This window comes from Neomonachus schauinslandi, chromosome 14 (assembly GCF_002201575.2).
Source record: "Neomonachus schauinslandi chromosome 14, ASM220157v2, whole genome shotgun sequence".
NCBI lineage: Eukaryota > Metazoa > Chordata > Mammalia > Carnivora > Phocidae > Neomonachus > Neomonachus schauinslandi.
The window spans coordinates 23,605,172-23,623,988 of NC_058416.1; the positions used below are offsets into that span (position 1 = coordinate 23,605,172).

Genomic DNA, 18,817 nt, shown 5'->3' on the forward strand with positions numbered 1-18,817 from the left:
ACATACCAAAGCTTTCTGCTTTGTTGCCAATGCAAAGCTTTGACCCTGCATAGGACTTTCTTGGTTCAGTCTGTCCTATGACCTTGGTCTTCTTCAGGTTTTGAGCACAGTAGTCACACCAACTCTAAAAGCAAAGCATGATCAATTGCACAGCTTCCCGCACTTAAGAGTACAGGCAAGGGGCGCCTGGGTGGCTCAGTCGGTTATGCGTCTGCCTTCGGCTCAGGTCATGATCCCAGGGTCCTGGGACCGAGCCCCGCATCGGGCTCCCTGCTCCACGGGAAGCCTGCTTCTCCCTCTCCCACTCCCCCTACTTGTGTTCCCTTTCTCGCTGTGTCTCTGTCAAATAAATAAATAAAATCTTCAAAAAAAAAAAAGAGTACAGGCAACATCTGTTAACTGAACTTTACACACTATGACCAAAAAGCTATCACAGAAAAACACATTATATGCTGAAAGCTAGACAAAATAGGTCATTTCATTTTTACTACTCCTGCATGGTAGTTATGACCAGCAACATAAAGTTAAGTGATATGATGACTTGTCAACAACTCTACTTACCAATTATAGCTGAAGGCCTGAGTATATTTACTGCATCTTCAAAAGTATCAGGTATATTCCCCGGGGCTGAGTGAGCAAATGGTTCCTGATGACTCTCTATTTTAGCTTTCCGCCCCTGAATTTTTGAGAAAAATACAGTATTTTTTAGTAAATGCTTACTGAGGATTAACTGAAAAGACATCATTATGAGTCATATATTGTTTCTACACTAGGAATATCTTTTCATTCTCATTTACTTTCCTCTTCAGCCTCTATCTTCCAATTCTATCTTGCCGTGTCCACAAAACCCAGATATAAACATAAATCCCGTCATAAATAGAAACTTTCTAGTCCCTGTCAAAAACTCATTTACTTTGTGAAGTGCTTCTAAATCCAATATGGCACAAAGGCTTGGAATCCCTTATCTGGGCTAGATGTAAAATATTTTCATATTTTATAAAGGTATTATGGTAATATATCAAATATTATAAATTCCCCCACCATGGCACACCAAACTGAACAAAATTTAGTACACTAAGTACAAAAGGTCGAGATTATTAATACCCTCTCTGGTTTTGCTACCAGATAAGTTCAAGTCAATCAGATTTGTTACCAATTTCAAAAAAAACTTTGGGATTTCAGAGCTTTTAGGATTTCAGAATTGCAGACAGACATCATGGACTTGTACTAGCAAGAGTTCTGAAATAAGAGGAACAGTGAATTCTGGTTCAAGATGGCTGAATGAAGAAATGTGTTTTCCTCCCAAAATCCTAAGCCAAAAACTATAACAATTAAATCTTTAGTAGTGTTTCAAGGCCAGGAGACATACCACTGACAAACTAGAACAGCGAAGAATTTCTCAACAATTTAAAGTGGTCAAAAATATATCAAATGCAAAAACCAACCAGGCTGAGAAATCCACATCCTTATTTTGGCAAAAGAGGAGACCCCACTGCAGAGGTGAATTTTTCCATCAGAATTCCAGGATAACCCCAGATAAGAACTAGCGGGCTCTGGGAAAAGCAGCACACTATCATCAGCTGGATGGGAAGTTAATTAAAGGACTGACATATAGGCACAACAGATCCAGGTTCTCAGGACAGGGGCTCTTTATGCTTGCCCCCAGGAGGATCACAGCTCTCCAATATGCAGGTTCAACAGGAAACTCTCAAAGTCTCAAAAAGGAGGGCAGTGTTTGGGTCAGCAGGAGAGTCTAGACGCCTAAAACCCATAGGTCAAGCTATTCACGCACCCTAAAAGAAGAATATACCCTGAACTTGCAGATACACAGGGATTCTCATTTGTGCTAGCCAACAGCATCCTCATTCTAGATTTGACTTGTTACAAATATAAAAAAGAAACAAAAAAACATTTGTGAAAACCAACACCACAAAAAGAAGCACCAAACTGTGTACCAGTAAAAATATGTATTCTGCCAATAGCCTTCTAAAAGTACAAAGTTTATAATCCTTGTATCTTATATACAAGCAAATACAGTGGTTATAGCTCACTTGGAAGGCAGCCCAGCTGAATGGCCAAGAGCACAGGCTTCACAGGCTGCTTGGATATGACCTTGGGAAAGTCACCTGCCCTTTCAGATCCTCAGTTTCCTTATTTGTAAAACTTCACAGAATTTTTGAGAAGATTAAATGAGATACCTGTAGAATCTTATCACAATGGTCTGGTACATTTTAAACTACTATTTTAAATTATGTATAATTTAAGCACTCAAGATTTTTCATTCACACACTTTTTCATTTTATTTTCTGTACCAACAGTTGTGAGTATTAGTTAAGAAGAAAAGATTTCAGAACTGAAACAAAGTACATTGAAATAAGCTTGCTCCAAAGAGGTATATTTCAAGTAACTGCTGTATGTCATTATATACAGCAAAAAGACAACAGCATTGTGTACTGGATAGGTTCAACCATGAAATGGTTTACCTAACGTGTTACACAGTATAAGATAAAATGCATTTAGTAAGCTACTAAAAATGGCAATCAATGCTAGGAAGGCAGGCAGGTGCAAAGGATACTAAATTAATCTGGGCTGGAAGCTCTTTCTTATCCATGAGCTGGCTTCAGGAAAGGGTCCGTGGATTTCTCTCACACTGTTACAAGGGATTAAGATCTCTAAATGGTTAAGGAATTTCTGCTCAAATGTCGGATGTCCTGCTAACGATTTAATTAGAAACTTCTGAGTTTCAATTAAAAACCTAGTTTTAGAAAGGTCAAATACAATGTTATTTGTATGGTTACTTGATCTCTTAAGAGTCAGAAAACAAAGCAAGAAAGAATATGGCTGGTGCCAACACGGAGATTATGACTTACTGAGTATGAAGCAAGAGTCTTTATAAAAGACAAAAAGGAGACTGGAGGATTTCTGTTGAGAATATACTGGAAGGTCCCCAACTGATACAATCTAGATAGTTCAGTATGATACACTATTTTAAGAATTGATAAAATTTTTAAAACGTCAAACTAAAAGTATCATTGTAACAACATTCTTTTGCTTCTCCAAGATTTAAATAGCTTACCTTAAATAATAAACCAAACTTGTCAACCATCCAAATTTTCTTTTGTGCCTCTTCTTCTGAGAGGCCATTTTCTACCATAGCCATAACTATGAGATTTGCAATTCCAAGAGCAGCCTGTCCAACAAAACATAAATTTAAAAAATAAAGACCAGGGTATAATACAATGCTTGAATTATTTTATATATGAGGATTATATGTTATGAGGAATATTTGGTTTATTCCCTAACAAATCATGCAAAAGTTGATTCTTTGTGATATTCTCTCTAAACATAGTATTATCTCTAAACATTTTAAATTACCTACGTTACAACAGAGATTTTCACTTCATACAAGATCCCAACAAAATTAGAAGCTCATTATGTCACATTTTTCCAATTCTAAAGGAGAGTTTTAGTTTTAAATTCTAAAAGCTTACAAAAACTTACCTCTCCTGCTCCAAGGAATAAGATTTTGTGTTCTGAGAATGATTTACCAATAACTTTTTGTGCTGCAAGAAGACCTGCTAGAGCTACTGCAGCTGTTCCTATAAAGAAAAAAAAAGATTTTTTAAAATGATTTATTTATTTTGGGGAGAGAGAGAGCTCATGAACGGGGACCAGGGGGAGGGCAGAAGGAAAGAATCTCAAGCAGACTCCCCACTGAGTGCAGAGCCCAATGCAGGGCCTGATCTCATGACCCCAAGATTATGACCTGAGCTGAAATCAAGAGTTGGATGTTCAACCAACTGAGCCACCCAGGTGCCCCCCCAAAATAAATATTTTTTTAAATAAAAAAAGGGCAGATTAAAAACATTTAAAGAAGGAGAGATCAAAAACCTAAGCTTTTCTTTTTGCTTTACCTTGAATATCATCATTGAAGGTACAATACTTTTCTCGATATTTTCTCAAGAACCTGAATGCATTATGATTTCCAAAGTCTTCAAACTGAATAAGTGTGTTCTGTCCATATCTAAAAACAGCAAAATCCATAATGGCTGTGCTGAAAATACCATTATTAAACAGCTTTCCTGTCTAATATTCCTTATGATCCCATTTAAAAATAATGTATCATGTTAGTCCATTTAAGGCCATCTGGCAATTTTCAGAGCCTGTGAAAACTGGAGTCGAAATGCAGAAATCTACTACTCATTCAGAAAAATTTATGAGGTGAATCTATGGGATATTAATCGGTATAAGCGATTTCCAAGTGCCTACAAGGTTGCCCAGCACATATAAGCATGAAATAACTTCCTAAAAAGAGATTTTTATTTGAGTCTCATAAAGTATATATTTGATATGTGTAGTCTCGTTATATTAAGAGTTAAACAGCAACACAGGAAAGTATATATTAAATAAGAGGTTAAAAAATAATTTCTGTAGGAGTTCACTGGCATTCAAAAAAAGAACCCAATCATCTGGGGTAAGGGAAGGCTTGAAAAGGAGGTAAGACTTTATTTGGGCCCTCAAAGAACAAAAAGTAAAGAGGTAGGAAGAAAAACAAGGTGTATTTTGGTGACCCTGAATTTTCAACAGTCAGGTTATATATTTCAGGGTTTATATGAAAGGATCAGGAGAAGCTGGTTAAGGTAGGTTGGCGCCAGATAAGGTAGACTCTTGAATGCAAAATTAGGGAATGGGGATTTTATTCTGTATCTGATACAGAATCACTGAAGGGCTTCAGGAAAGGAAAGACTCTCTAGGAAGGACAGACCTGCCAGTGACAATGCAGCACATTCTGGTGTGTGGAGAAGCAGCTAGAAGGCCCCTCTGGTATGGGGACAAGAGAATCTGAGGGAGAAGCCATGGGAAGTCAAAGGGACAATTATGAGACATTAGAATGAACAAACAGAACTTGATGAGGACCACCTGAGATGTAAGGGAAAGGCTGTTCAAGTGCCAGGGCAATCTGGATGACTAAGAAGATACTATTTGATTGTCCAAGGTAGGGAAGTGAGGGAAGGGAGGAGATGGCAATTTCTGGGAAGATGAAAAGTTTAGTTTTAGGTATGTCAGCTTTAACTCTGAAAAGGCATTAATTTTCTAGTATGTTCTATGTATGAGCAATGTAAAAGGTGGGGCTGAGCTGGATCATAAAGAGCTTGGACTTTACCCTAGGACAACAGGGAACCACTGAGAGATTTCAAGCAATAGAATGACATGATGAAGTGCACATTTTTAAAAGATTAACACAGAAGTAAGGTGAAGATGAAATGGAGAGGAGAGAAATTAGAGGCAGGTTTAGAAGCATCCCGGAGAAAGAGGAAGATCTGCAGAAAGGCTGTGGCAATGGAAAAGAGGAGATGTATCTCTAAGGCATTTAAGTGGTAGGACCATCTGGGTCTGAGGACTGATGGACTCTGGAGAGGGTTGATGGAGAAGGAGGAAGAGTCAAAGATAATATCAAGAGCAAAATTTTGGCCAGAGCGTGAATGTTGCTGCCATTAATAGAGGTTGGCTAAACAGAAGACGGGCAGTTTGCTAAGGGAAGGAGTTGTTTTGCACACGAATATGAAGAAGCAACAGAATGTCTAGATGGAGGATTCTGTGTGTTAGAACTGAATAGTGAGGGTCTGGCGGGAGCGGGGAATGCACACTTGCCACATGAAGTCAGACAACTCAGGAGAGCAAGGCAGAATACAAAGGGTGTCACCAGTCTCAAGACATCTAAGCAGGCAGGACAGAACCCAAGCTCTCAAAAATCTAATCTCCTTCTATGCATCTTCAAAAGAGATAAAGAAAAACAAAACTGTGGTTCCTTTCTTTTATTAAAGACGCTTTCATTTACTCAAACTTAAAAAAAAAAAAATACCTGTCAGTAATGGCTTTCATAAACTCATCAATCAGGTCATCATAACGTTGTGATCGATCTCTTTTCTGATATAAGCCCATGTAAAACGGATCTTTTAAGAGTGCCTATAAAATAGACCAAATGTAATAATCATTTTGTTACATAACCAGCTTAAACATGTTCTATAAAACAAAAATTGCAAAATAAAAAAATTACTAATGTAATTTTTAAAACCTTACTACATTTGTTCAAGAAACTCTTAAGAGACTTAATTTATTATTTGTATAAATATTTATAAATAAATAAATTTATAAATAAATAAAATGTTATTTGTATAAATATTAAAAGTACAGTTTAAGACAAAGGCTAACTTTAATCACAAAATTTTCCCATCTTATATTATCTTCCAAAGAAGAGTGTAGTAAAGCTTTCGTTTTTTAAATATGGGAGGGAGATCGAAGGGGGAAACAGTCTTACTCACTGGATTATCGGTTCCTACATCAATGCACACAGGCAGGCATCTATCCGGCCGTATTCCTGCACAAGCGGTATACAAACACAGTTTCCCCACTGGGATTCCCATTCCATAGACACCCAGATCTCCGAGTCCCAGAATTCTCTCTCCGTCAGTCACCACAACAGCCTTAATTGCAAAAAAAATATATAAATTAAAAGTTGTCAAAAGTGGGGTACTAAAAAGCATTTGAAAAAAGATTCTCTGTTTATTTTCACTCTCATTTTTAAAATAATATTGTTTCTTGACTAACTACCAAAGTAAGCCAACCAAGCATATTTAAAATTCTAGGATTTCTAGAATCTAGGTGTAAAATAAAGATGAACTAGATCTGATTTCCCTTTGTCTTTGATTTAGAAACAGAATGTTTCTGACTGGAGGATCAGCTTATAGATCTTCACAAAAACTAAACTGGGGAGAGGCAGGCAAACTTCTGATAGAGATTAACCAGAAAAAAAAAAAAACAAGGTTAGAAATGAACAATATGCTGCTCCCACATAATAACCTAGGCCAAACAAGAAACACCTTAACAACAGTGGGGGGAAAAAGATCTAAAATAAAAAATATACTTATCTTCAAGGTTTGAAGATGATACTATGAGTTTAATTATCTGGCTAAATTTTTTCTAGATTATTAGAACTCATGATTATTCATCAAAGATTATTTTGGTGAGGAAGACATGTTATAAAGGCAAGTAAGATTACTGCCTGTAACAAGCACTAAAGCCTGCCAAAAGATCTTAAGTAAATCATTAGATTTTATTTTATGAAAGACAGCCAGATGGACCAGATTTATATTTATGACATTTGAAACTCTAAGAGTTTTATATTTGCTTAAGGATCTAAATCTATCTGAGATTTAGAAGAAAAAAGGTGTCATAAATCCTCTCACCACCCACCAAAATGAAAGTTTTTATGGCATTTTATTTTCTCTACCTAGAATAATATTAATAGAAACAGAAAAGCAATAGAGAGAAGGTGAGAAACACCAGTGGCATCAACAGTGACAGGTTCACCTGGTGAACTAACTCCCATTTCATTCCCAGAGTCGAACTCTGTACTGGTGACCCAGTTTGCAATTATTACTATCATGATCTCCTCAGAGCACAAAATCTGCATGTATGCAAGTGCAAAATAAATCAGAGCAACAGTGAAAACTATTCTTGGAAATTCAGAGGTAACTTAACAGAGAAGGAAAAAAAAGATTATGAAGAGGAAGGTTGTGCTGTTAGTAGTACCTTAACATGATTTTCTGGCCAGTTATCCACAATTGATCTAACATGACCTCTGTCTGAGATTGAAATAAATAATCCCCTGCAACAGAACAAAAACACCTTTGCATTTCACAACAGTTTTTTGTTTTCTCCTAAGTTTTTGTTCATAACTGGAATATTTAGATATTTTAATAAAACATCAAGACACAGTATCATTTCCAAGCAGATTTGGCTAAATCACACTGGATTATTTTCAAATATTTTCAACTATTCCAAACTGTAATTGCATTGCTCACACAGTAGCTGCAACAAAGATCATTATTAAATGACATGATTGTATTACCCAGGAAGAATCTCGATACATCTCCAGTAGAAAGCAGTATAAAAATAAACCACCAATGAAGGACAGCATAATAAAGCTATGTAAACTACTATTAAAACTCACTAAAACTGAAAATTTGAAATTTGAAGGAGCAGGAAGGGAAAGAAGAAAAGTATAGTAACTTCACACAAAAGAGGATGTCCTTGAAGCATTAGGAAAAAGTGAAAAGTTATTTTAAACACACTGTGTATTGTTATCCAATTGAGATAAATCATCCAGATTTTTAAAAAGGAAGAGAGGAAGGGAAGAAGGGGTGGGAGAGAAACATAGGTTGTAGAAAACAGGTTAGGTAGAGATGAAGGCCAACAGGCGCCCAGTGCCTTCACACTGGTTCTTATACTTAACTTTCTCATTGGTATCTCAACTTTGGCATTACTATCCTAACTCAAATCAGTTTAAACAGTTTTTCAACCATAGCTGAATAATATAATCATCTGATGGGCTTTTTAAAAAATGCCAGGGGCCCCACCCCCAAAGATTCTGATTTAACTGACCTGGATTTTAGATCAAGATTTACTGACCATCTTCTATGCAAAAAACACAGTATCTGCCCTCACCACAAAGCCATATTCTTTATGCTTCATGTCAGTTCTGAGCGCTGGGTACACATCAGAACTACACCAGGAACTTTTATGAAACACCTACATGGGGGCTCAACTCCAGACTGACTGAATCAGAATCCCTATAGGTGGGGCCCAGGCATAAATATATTTTTAAGTTTCTCCTTGTCCTTTAATCTGGATTGAGAACCACTATTCTGAATGAAAAAGAACTATAAAAGAGCTGAACAGCTGGGTTAACGTAACAAATTGTTTAACACACATTAATTGATGGCAGCACATAGAACAGACAGTGTTCTCAAAGTGTCTTCCAGGGAACACCTGCAATACCGTCACCAACTGTGTTCATTAAAATCCACACCTCCACAACTTTCTCTTTTTCATTAGAATCTTGGGAATGGGAAGGAGAGGAAGGTTGGCACGGATCAAAATTTAAGTCCCACAGCTGTTTTGTACACACATTAAAGTCTGAAAGCCACTAGGCTAGATGAGGGGAGAGTGAAGATCAATGCTATCATGCGTTGTCTGAAGGTCTACATTTGTATCGATATGTAAGCAGGGCATGGGAAAGGTGTGAGGACTGTTGAAAATGCTAATAGGTTAGAGGAACGCAACAAGAAAACACAAATTAATCATAAGTTTACAAAGAATTGTCCCATCAGTTCCTCATCTGACCTTCTCAGATGCTCTTTAATAGGTACTAGCATCCCTATTTTACAAGAACACAGATTCAGAGGGAGAAAGTGACTTATGGAAAGACTTCAGTAGATGCCCATTCCCGTACTCTTTCTATTTAAAATATTTGAGGTGCTAGAACTATTTGAAATTAAAATTTGGAGAAGCTCATAAAAAAGAACAAACAACAGAGATTAAAGCCAACAAAAAAATTAGAATCTTTTAATGTGGGCAGACTGTCAAACTGACATTAATGATAACTCTGGAGAACCTGCCACCAAAATTAATAGTACACCCCCCCCATTTTTGTACAGAAATGCACAGTTCTTCTACCAATCATAATAACTTGCAGAAGATTAGGAATGAATGTTGCCATTTCTACAAAAACAAGATATGAACATGCTGGGTTTTATTAACCCCTTTTTGTCCAAATTAAGCTTTTGTGAGGTGGGAAATGTGATTGACATAAGACTGTAATACATAAAGGAGAAATGTGAGAGGTGTTAGGGAGTGCAATTTTTCCTATACAATGATCATTTACAAACATATCTTTAAAAATAAGCCTTACTTAGGTCTTCTAAAGATGTGTCCATATTGGGTGCAGGCAAGACCCACTGTTGGTGTATATACAATTGGCATCAGACTTTCAATATCATCTTGCAGAATTCTATAAAACAACTTCTCATTTCTTTCTTGTATTCCCATTATATAGATGTATCTGAAATTAAGCACAGTAAATAATGTCTACATCAGTCAGCATTTACACTCAAAGTTTTGGCCTTTAGAATTAGAAGTTATATGTAAACATCTAAAACTGAGGACTCCCCTTCCTACCAGAAAACAAAACCCTAAATTATCATTTTTAACACCAAGGACAAAAATTAACAAAAATAAAAATGTTCTTAAATGGTAGATGATGATAACAAAGAAGAGGAGGAGGAGAACAGCAGAAACAACAGCTAACATTTATTGAGCCCTTACTGTGAGTCAGGCTCTGTACCAGGCACTAGAAATGCAAAGACTACCAGGAGACCACCCTACTCACAAGGAAATAACCTTCAAGGTGACTGACATGTAAATATGGAAGGAAAATAAAGTGGCATTCAATCAGAAAGGATGAATACCCAACTTTTACATCAACATGGATGGGACTGGAGGAGATTATGCTAAGTGAAATAAGTCAAGCAGAGAAAGTCAATTATCATATGGTTTCACTTATTTGTGGAACATAAGGAATAGCATGGAGACATTAGGAGAAGGAAGGGAAAAATGAAGGGGGCGGAAATCGGAGGGAGAGATGAACCATGAGAGACTATGGACTCTGAGAAACAAACTGAGGGTTTTAGAGGGGAGGGGGGATGGGGGATAGGTTAGCCCGGTGACGGGTATTGAGGAGGGCACGTACTGCATGGAGCACTGGGTGTTACATGGAAACAATGAACCGTGGATCATCACATCAAAAACCAATGGTATATTGTATGGTGACTAACATAATAAAAAAAATAAAAATAAATAAATAAAGTGGCATTCATTCAACTATTTACTAAATACTATGTGCCAGGCACTATGTTGGACTCCCAGGATGTAAGAAGTGACCCCTGTCCTTGTGGAGTTAGAATCCAGTAGCTTAAACGCGTTATAAGGTCCATACAGAGTACAGCGGTACCACAAAGGCAAAGGTAAATTTGTATACATATATAATAAATGGCTTTTCAAGAATAAAGTTTAGAAAACTGGGAAATGTTGACTTGAAAAAACCAATGACAGGGCGCCTGGCTGACCCAGTCAGAAGAGTGTGTGACTCTTGATCTCAGGGTTGTGAGTTTGATGTTGGGTATACAGATAACTAAAAAAATAAAATAAAATAAATGAACTTAAAAAAATAAAAAGCTGTAGATGCTTCTACTTTTATTTTATTTTATTTTTTACTCTTTTTTTTTTATTCTTATGTTAATCCCCATACATTACATCATTAGTTTTAGATGAAGTGTTCCATGATTCATTGTTTGTGCATAACACCCAGTGCTCCATGCAGAATGTGCCCTCCTCAATACCCACCACCAGGCTAACCCATCCTCCCACCCCCCTCCCCTCAACTTGTCTCTCCTATTATCATCTGACCAAATGGGGATCTGAGATCCCATTCTTGATTTCTTCCTCTCCCACTCTGTCTTACCCTAGTCTAATAAATCAACAAGACCTACAGTGTCCACATGCTAATTAATTTTCAAATATACCTATAACTCCCCTCCACCCTCACTCTGTCCAAGCCAACATCATTTCTCACTTGGGCTACCTCAAGAACTTTCTTTCTTTCTTTTTTTAGAGGTGGGGGCAGAGAGAGGAGAGTGAATCTTCAGCAGGCTCCACGCCAGCATGGAGCCCAACTCAGGGCTCAGTCTCACAACCCTACAATCATGACCTGAGCTGAAATCAAAGGTTGGACGCTTTACTGACTGAGCCACCCAGGCGCACCACTTTAAGAACTTTGCCCCCCTGCTCCAATCTATTCTTCTCTTAAAAAAATAACTCCGACCATTTCTATTCTCCTTGAATGCCTTCCAAACACCCATTAAATAGGCTTATGCTTCTAAAACAGTTAACAAGACCTCTGCCTACTTTCTAGCCTCATCTTCCTACTGAAATTACTTCAGTTTCTCAAATGCACCACATCTCCTACCTTGGTGTTGCTATATACAAGGCACCCTTTGCCTGGAACACCCTCCATCCATGCACAGTCCCATACTTACACTCCCTGAATGAAACACAGGTGGCACACTCTCCCTTTCTGACCGTTCCCCTCCCCCACCACACATAATCTACACAGATTTTCCTGTTTTCAGGTCCCTCAACACCCTACTCCTACTTCTGCAATTCTCACTCCACTTCCTCACTTTGTCTTCCCTCCAGCCTGGATGATACCATGAGCTAAGGACTATTGCCTTATATAAATCTGTATTTCCAGGGGTGCCTGGGTGGCTCAGTCGTTAAGCGCCTGCCTTCGGCTCGGGTCATGATCCCAGGGTCCTGGGATCGAGCCCCACATCGGGCTCTCTGCTCGGCGGGAAGCCTGCTTCTCCCTCTCCCACTCCCCCTGCTTGTGTTCCCTCTCTCGCTGTCTCTCTCTGTCAAATAAATAAATAAAATCTTAAAAAAAAAAATCTGTATTTCCAGTAACTAGCAAAGTTAATGGAATATAAGTGGTGTGCAAATATATGGTGAACAAATAGGGAGAAGTGATTCTATTTATAAGAGGAATAATATTTTCTATGTAGCTACTGCAGACACAAATAATACCAGTAGGTTCACTTTCACCTTCATCTCACTTTGGTCACTCTTCTGAATGCTTCCCACTGGATCTTGTCCTCACCTAGGACTGTTACAGCTCAGAAATCTCGAATGCCACTAATGCAGTACTCTGATCATAACCCTCTCCCCTTTGGCTAGCTATATAATGCCCCACTTCACAGTTCTTAGGGAGACCTCTGACTTCTGGATCGCTTCATTTCCTCCTGTTCTATTAGGCTCCCTCCTGGCCTCTCTTTTTTCCCCACTCTGGATCTCATGATCAAGCCTCTCACTCTCAACAAATCTTCACCACTGTGGAACACCCCTGCATCTTTATCACTGCACTACCCTGCCACAGCGTCAGTCTTTTCCAGCCATGAACCCCCTGAAGGCAAGGGCTGAATTTCTCATTTTTGTAGTTCTAGAGCTTAAAACAATGCCTGGCACATAAGAGCCCTGAATGAATATTAGCTGAATGAATTAATGTAGCATCTTTGCCAGCCCAGCAAACCCCAAACCTGAATTACTGTTACATTTTACCTTTTCTGTGGAAAAATAACATTGCTGGGCAGAATGGCATCAATACAAATAAGATTATACCACTAGGCCTTCCGGGCCTACCCATGCCTTTACTCTGTCCTTGTTCAGCTTCACTTTTGGCTAAATGGCTGTTCTAAACATTTATCACTCTCCTTACCAATTCTATTTAACCTTGGTCCTTATAAATCTTAGCCACAACCTTCATATTCTACATCATAGAGAGAATCAAGGTCATCAGGTGGGATGAGATCTCACAAGCTCTGCTCCACCACCTACATACACCACCTTCTTACCTGTGTCTGTATTTTATCTTCAATCTCGCCTCAGAGAATGAGCTGTTCTTTTTTCTTGTTCAAGGCCAGCCTCTACCTCTGTACTCAACCCAGTGCTCTCTGTCTTTGCATTTGACCCTATGAGCTCTACTTTTGCACTTGACCCTATGACCCTTTCCATTCTCTGGGATCTTGTTCTATCAGTTACCCTTTCTTCTGGGCTCATTCCTCACAGCGCAAGCACCTTCAACTTCCTTCTAGCCTGAAAAATACCACCCCCCCCAAAATATAGTCCCCAAGCAGGACTATAAACCCAAGTCTTGCCTTACTTACTGTTCAGTGTCTTTCCTATCCCCTTACCTAACTTCTTGAAAAAGTGCATTTCCTTTCCTCTCAATCATTTCTCAGTCTATTGTACTCTTCCTTTTGCCCTGACAGATCAAAGAAACCACTCTCACCTGTCATCAAACAATAATTTCCCATACTTAACAAACCCAAAGGATATTTCTAATTCTGCATTCAGACTGATCCCTCTACACAGAATACCTTGCCCTTCTTTCTCCTTTTACCTGCCACCTGTAACATACTGTTTAAAACTCAGCTCAGGCATCACCTCCTCTAGGAAGCTTTAACGGACTCCCTAAGTTCGGCTAGGGGCCGAACTTTCAGAACATCCTCTGCATGTAACTTTTTGTCATTGTTCTGCACACTGTAGTATAAAGTACAATGATGATCACAGTATAACTACTGATGAGCTCCTAGAAGGCAGGGCTGTGTGTTACTGGGGTGGCAACACATTCTAGTTCGCCTGGGACAGTTTCAGTTACTTCTCTTTTTCACTCCCCTGGATTGGATGATATATTAAATGGTCACCTGTCTTTTACCTACTTTACAGCCTCAGTGGTTAGCACAGTGGCACACACAAAGTAGACGATTAATAAAAGTTGTTGAATATAAAGGGTACAAATCAGATGATAGCTTTTGCTTCTAACGTTCCATTCAAGGATGAAATGCTCTGTGATTTTAAGCTTAAAAAATAGATTTCTGCTAAATTTTACAATAGTGAACACAAGTATTCAGTGAAATAAAGGAAACATAATCATTATAAAAATAATAGTTAACTGCCTAAAACACAAACTTCATTACAAGACTGCATATTTCTTATACAATAATAACCATCATGCTCCCAATTTTTCTGATCAGAGCATCAATAAATAACTAAACATCTAATCAACTCTTACTTTTCCAAAGGGCCATTCAATTTTTTCACGTTTCTATGAAATCGTAAAGCTTGAATATCTTGTGTCTCTATTTTGGGAGGTAGAAGTCCTTGAAGACCAAGCATTTGTCGTTCTTGTAATGTAAATGCCATTCCCTAAAAAGGAGAAAAGGATGAAAATTTATTGCTTACTGAGGTTGCAATGGTGCTATCCTACAAAATGTAATTTAAATGTAAATTTTTTTAAAATCAGTAAGATATCATTTTGCCCAGACTGTAAAAAATTTGTAAGACTGATCATCTCTAGTGTTGGTAAGGGTGTGGTAAAAGAGTTACTCTCACATACCATTGCTGGAAATGTAAACAGGTTTAAGTTTCTAGAAGACAACTTAAAAATATTCTTAAATTTTAATGTATATACACTATTTCTAGAGAGCCATCTTAGAGAAATATTCATACACAAAATAAAGAGGCGTATACGAAAAGATTAGTTCTAGTACTGTTTCTAGTTCTCTTGACTATTACAAACTAACTAAAAGTCCATCAATTCTGCAACAGTTAAGGAACCTATGGTATTTCCATACCATGACACACCATACACTTAAACAAAGATCTCCAATTATGTAGAAGTATCTCCCAGACACATAGTTAAGGAAAAAAAGCAAGCTGCAAATCAAACACACTCAATGTTGACTATTATGTTCAGAAAACCCCCATAAAATACATATTACACACAGATGCCTGCATACATTAGAAATGAAATTGATACTTAGGAAGAAATTAACGTATGTCATAAGAAAATCTTTTCCAATTTCTGATATTCAGTTGTGTGTTAAATTCTTTTCATCCAACTGATGGCAGTGAAAATGCCAGAGTAAGGACTTCCCAATCTTTTCCTCTATAAAAGCAGTAAGAACACTGGCCAAGTGATCAGAATAAACTTCTTCAGAATTCTGGAAACTAACCAAAGGCTTCATCAATCAGGGAACATTCTATTCAAGAAAAACAGCTGAATTCTCAAAAGAACAGCAAGCTTTATGACATTTTTATTTGCCTTATTCCTATGCTTCCCTCCCCAGCTCCATAGGAGCCTAGAAAACAGCAATCACTATGAAGCAATCGCTTTGAAAAACAGCCTGGCAGCTACTAGAGAGAGGCTAGAGATAATTCGAAAACCCCATACTCAGGAAATTTGTCATTATTTGACTTGTCCGGTGGTTCAGTGGAAGACCCCACTTGCAAGGCTATCTTTATTTAATCTGATTTGGAGTTCACCCAGTGTGAACAGCTTTTTCTCCAGAAGAGCTTGTTGAAAACAATCAGAGGTAATTATTTAACATGGCAGCTGCCTAAGGCAGTGGATGACAGCTGAGGCAAACAATAGGTTAACCAAAAAGCTGAAAACGAAAAGCTGAGGAACAAAATGTCCACATGGTGAGTGGGAATTTGAAAAGCTTGACATATTCCTAAGAATCTAGACGGTCACCGTGAGCTACAGGCAAGTCCAGGAAAGATTTGGGAAGGCCCTTAGCTCCCACCTCTGGCTAACCTTGAGCCTCTGTGTAAGCAGGAAGTGAAGGCTGATGTGTAGTTGTAAACTGCCTGAGTCCTAAAGGCATGCCCCAACATGTACACAGAGCCCTTAGGTATTTAAGTCTCCGTCTAGTCATTAGTTGACCACTAAGCTAACAAAGCAGACTTTCGTGGGCATATCAAAACAAGAATAAAGACTTTAAAGAAGTCGTTCAATTATAGTTTACACACATTAAAAGAATTAGTTCAGAAATGTCACTAAATAGACAACAGCAATACAACAAACCCTGGGAGGAATATCCGGTTTCCAGAGCAGCCACATTGTTGAATATGTCCAGTTTTCAACAAAAAATTGTAAGACATGCAAAAAGACAAAGTCTGGCTCACGCACTGGAAAAAGGGTAGTTAATAGAAACTGTCCCTGAGGAAGCTCAAACATTGTACTAACTAAACAAAGACTTTAGTGATTTTAAATATATTCAAAGAACAAAAAGACACCACATCTAAAGAACTAAAGGGAGGGGCCCCTGGGTGGCTCAGTCGTTAAGCGTCTGCCTTTGGCTCAGGTCATGATCCCAGGGTCCTGGAGATCGAGACCCATATCGGGCTCCCTGCTCAGCGGGGAGCCTGCTTCCCCTCTCCCACTCCCCCTGCTTGTGTTCCCTCTCTCGCTGTCTCTTGCTCTGTCAAATAAATAAATAAAATCTTTAAAAAAAAAAAAAAAGAACTAAAGGGAAGTACAAGAATGATATCCAACTACAGCATATTAATGAAAAGAACCAAATATAGAAATTCTGGAATTCAAAGTACAATAACTGAAACAAAAAAATTCAGAGGGGCTGAACAGCAGATTTGAGCAGGTGGAAGAAAGGATCGGCAAACACAAGAAAAATCAATTGAGATTATCCAGTTTGAGAAACAGAAAGAAAAAGCAATGAGTGAATATGAACAGAGCCTCAGAGACCTGTGGGACACCATCAAGTATGCCAACATATGCATAAGAGGAGTCCCAGAAGGCAAGGAGAGAAAAGGATAAAAGAATATTTGAAGAAATAATGGCCAAAAGCTTCTCAAGTTTGATGAGTAACATTACCCCTAGAAGAAACACACATCCTAGAATCTCAACAGCTGCAATCAGAAAAAAACTCAAAGAGATCTACACCTAGACACATCATATTCAAACTGTTAAAAGACAAAAGAAGAAACGTGAAAGCAGAGAGAAGTCACTCATCATGTACAGGGGATCCTCAAAAAGAGGAACAGCTAATTTCTTAACAGAAACCACAGAGGCCATAAGGCAGTAGAATGACATATTAAAAGTGCTGAAAGAAAAAACTGTCCACCAAGAATTTCTAAATCCTTACAAAATTATCCAAAAATGAAGAAGATATTTAGATATTTTCAAATAAAAATAGAGAACTCGTTGTTGGCAGGCCTGTCTCACAAGGAATATCAAAGGGAGTCCTTCAGGCTGAAATAAAGACACTAGACAGTAACTCAAATCTACATGAAGAAATCAAGAACACAAGTAGGATCACCATATAGGTAAATATAAAAGTCGGTATCAATGTATTTTTTTTTGTTTGTAGCTCTTCGTCTCTCCTACCTGACTTAGACAGCTACACACACACAGTGTGCCTGGGTGGCTCAGTCGTTAAGCGTCTGCCTTCGGCTCAGGTCATGATCCCAGGGTCCTGGGATCAAGCCCCGCACTGGGCTCCCTGCTCAGTGGGGAGCCTGCTTCTCCCTCTCCCACGCCCCCCTGCTTGTGTTCCCTCTCTTGCTGTCTCTCTCTGTCAAAAAATAAATAAAATCTTTAAAAAAAAAAAAAAGACAATTACACAAAGAAATAATTATAAATCTGTACTGATGGTCACACAATGTATAAACATGTAATTTTTATGAAAAAGCAGACAAAAGGAAAGGATGGAACTATACAGGAACAGTTTTTATTTTTTTATTATTATTTTTAAAGATTTTTATTTATTTGACAGAGAGAGACACAGTGAGAGAGGGAACACAAGCAGGGGGAGTGGGAGAAGGAGAAGCAGGCTTCCTGCTGAGCAGGGAGCCCGATGCGGGGCTCGATCCCAGGACCCTGGGATCATGACCTGAGCCAAAGGGAGACGATTAACAGCTGAGCCACCCAGGCGCCCCTATAGGAACAGTTTTTATGTACTATTAAAATTAAGTTGGAATCAATCTGAATTTGACTGTTATAAAGATGGTAATTATAATTCCCAGGACAAACCACTAAGAAAATAAATCAGAAAATGGCAGTAGAAGAAGTGACAAGGGAATTAAAACGGTATACTAGAAAATATCAATTTAACACAAAGGAAGGGAACAATGGAGAAAGAGAGGGACAAAAAAGACAAGACACTTAGAAAACCAACAGACATAATGACAGACATAAATTGTACCTTATCAACCATTATATAATCTAAATGGATTAAAATCTATAATAAAAAGGCATGGATTGGCAAGATGGAGAACATGATCTAATTTTATGCTGTCTACAGGAGACACACTTTGATTCAAAACACAATTAGGTAGAAAGTAAAAGGATGGAAAAACATATACCATGTAAAAAGTAACCCAAAGAGAGCTAGAATGGCTAAATTAATGACAAACAAAATAGATTGGGAAACACACATTGTTCACAGAGAAGGACATTTTATAATGATAAAAGGGTCAATCCATTAAGAAGATGTAACAATTATAAATATATACGCATCTGTGAAAAAGGTCCAGAAATACATGAAGCAAAATCTGACAG

At 38.1% G+C, this 18,817-nt stretch overlaps 1 protein-coding gene across 1 annotated transcript in view; it reads right to left on the reverse strand.

Moving 5' to 3' along the window:
- Positions 1-18,817, reverse strand: part of ME2 (malic enzyme 2) — a 54,990-nt gene that overhangs the window by 22,149 nt on the left and 14,024 nt on the right. Inside the window, exons 3-11 of the mRNA XM_021686364.2 lie at positions 14,528-14,661; positions 9,755-9,904; positions 7,594-7,669; positions 6,324-6,485; positions 5,864-5,967; positions 3,915-4,024; positions 3,502-3,599; positions 3,077-3,190; positions 562-676 (exon numbers count right to left, since the gene is read on the reverse strand). Coding sequence (XP_021542039.1) covers positions 562-676; positions 3,077-3,190; positions 3,502-3,599; positions 3,915-4,024; positions 5,864-5,967; positions 6,324-6,485; positions 7,594-7,669; positions 9,755-9,904; positions 14,528-14,661 — 1,063 coding nt within the window. The remainder of the gene's footprint in view (positions 1-561; positions 677-3,076; positions 3,191-3,501; positions 3,600-3,914; positions 4,025-5,863; positions 5,968-6,323; positions 6,486-7,593; positions 7,670-9,754; positions 9,905-14,527; positions 14,662-18,817) is intronic.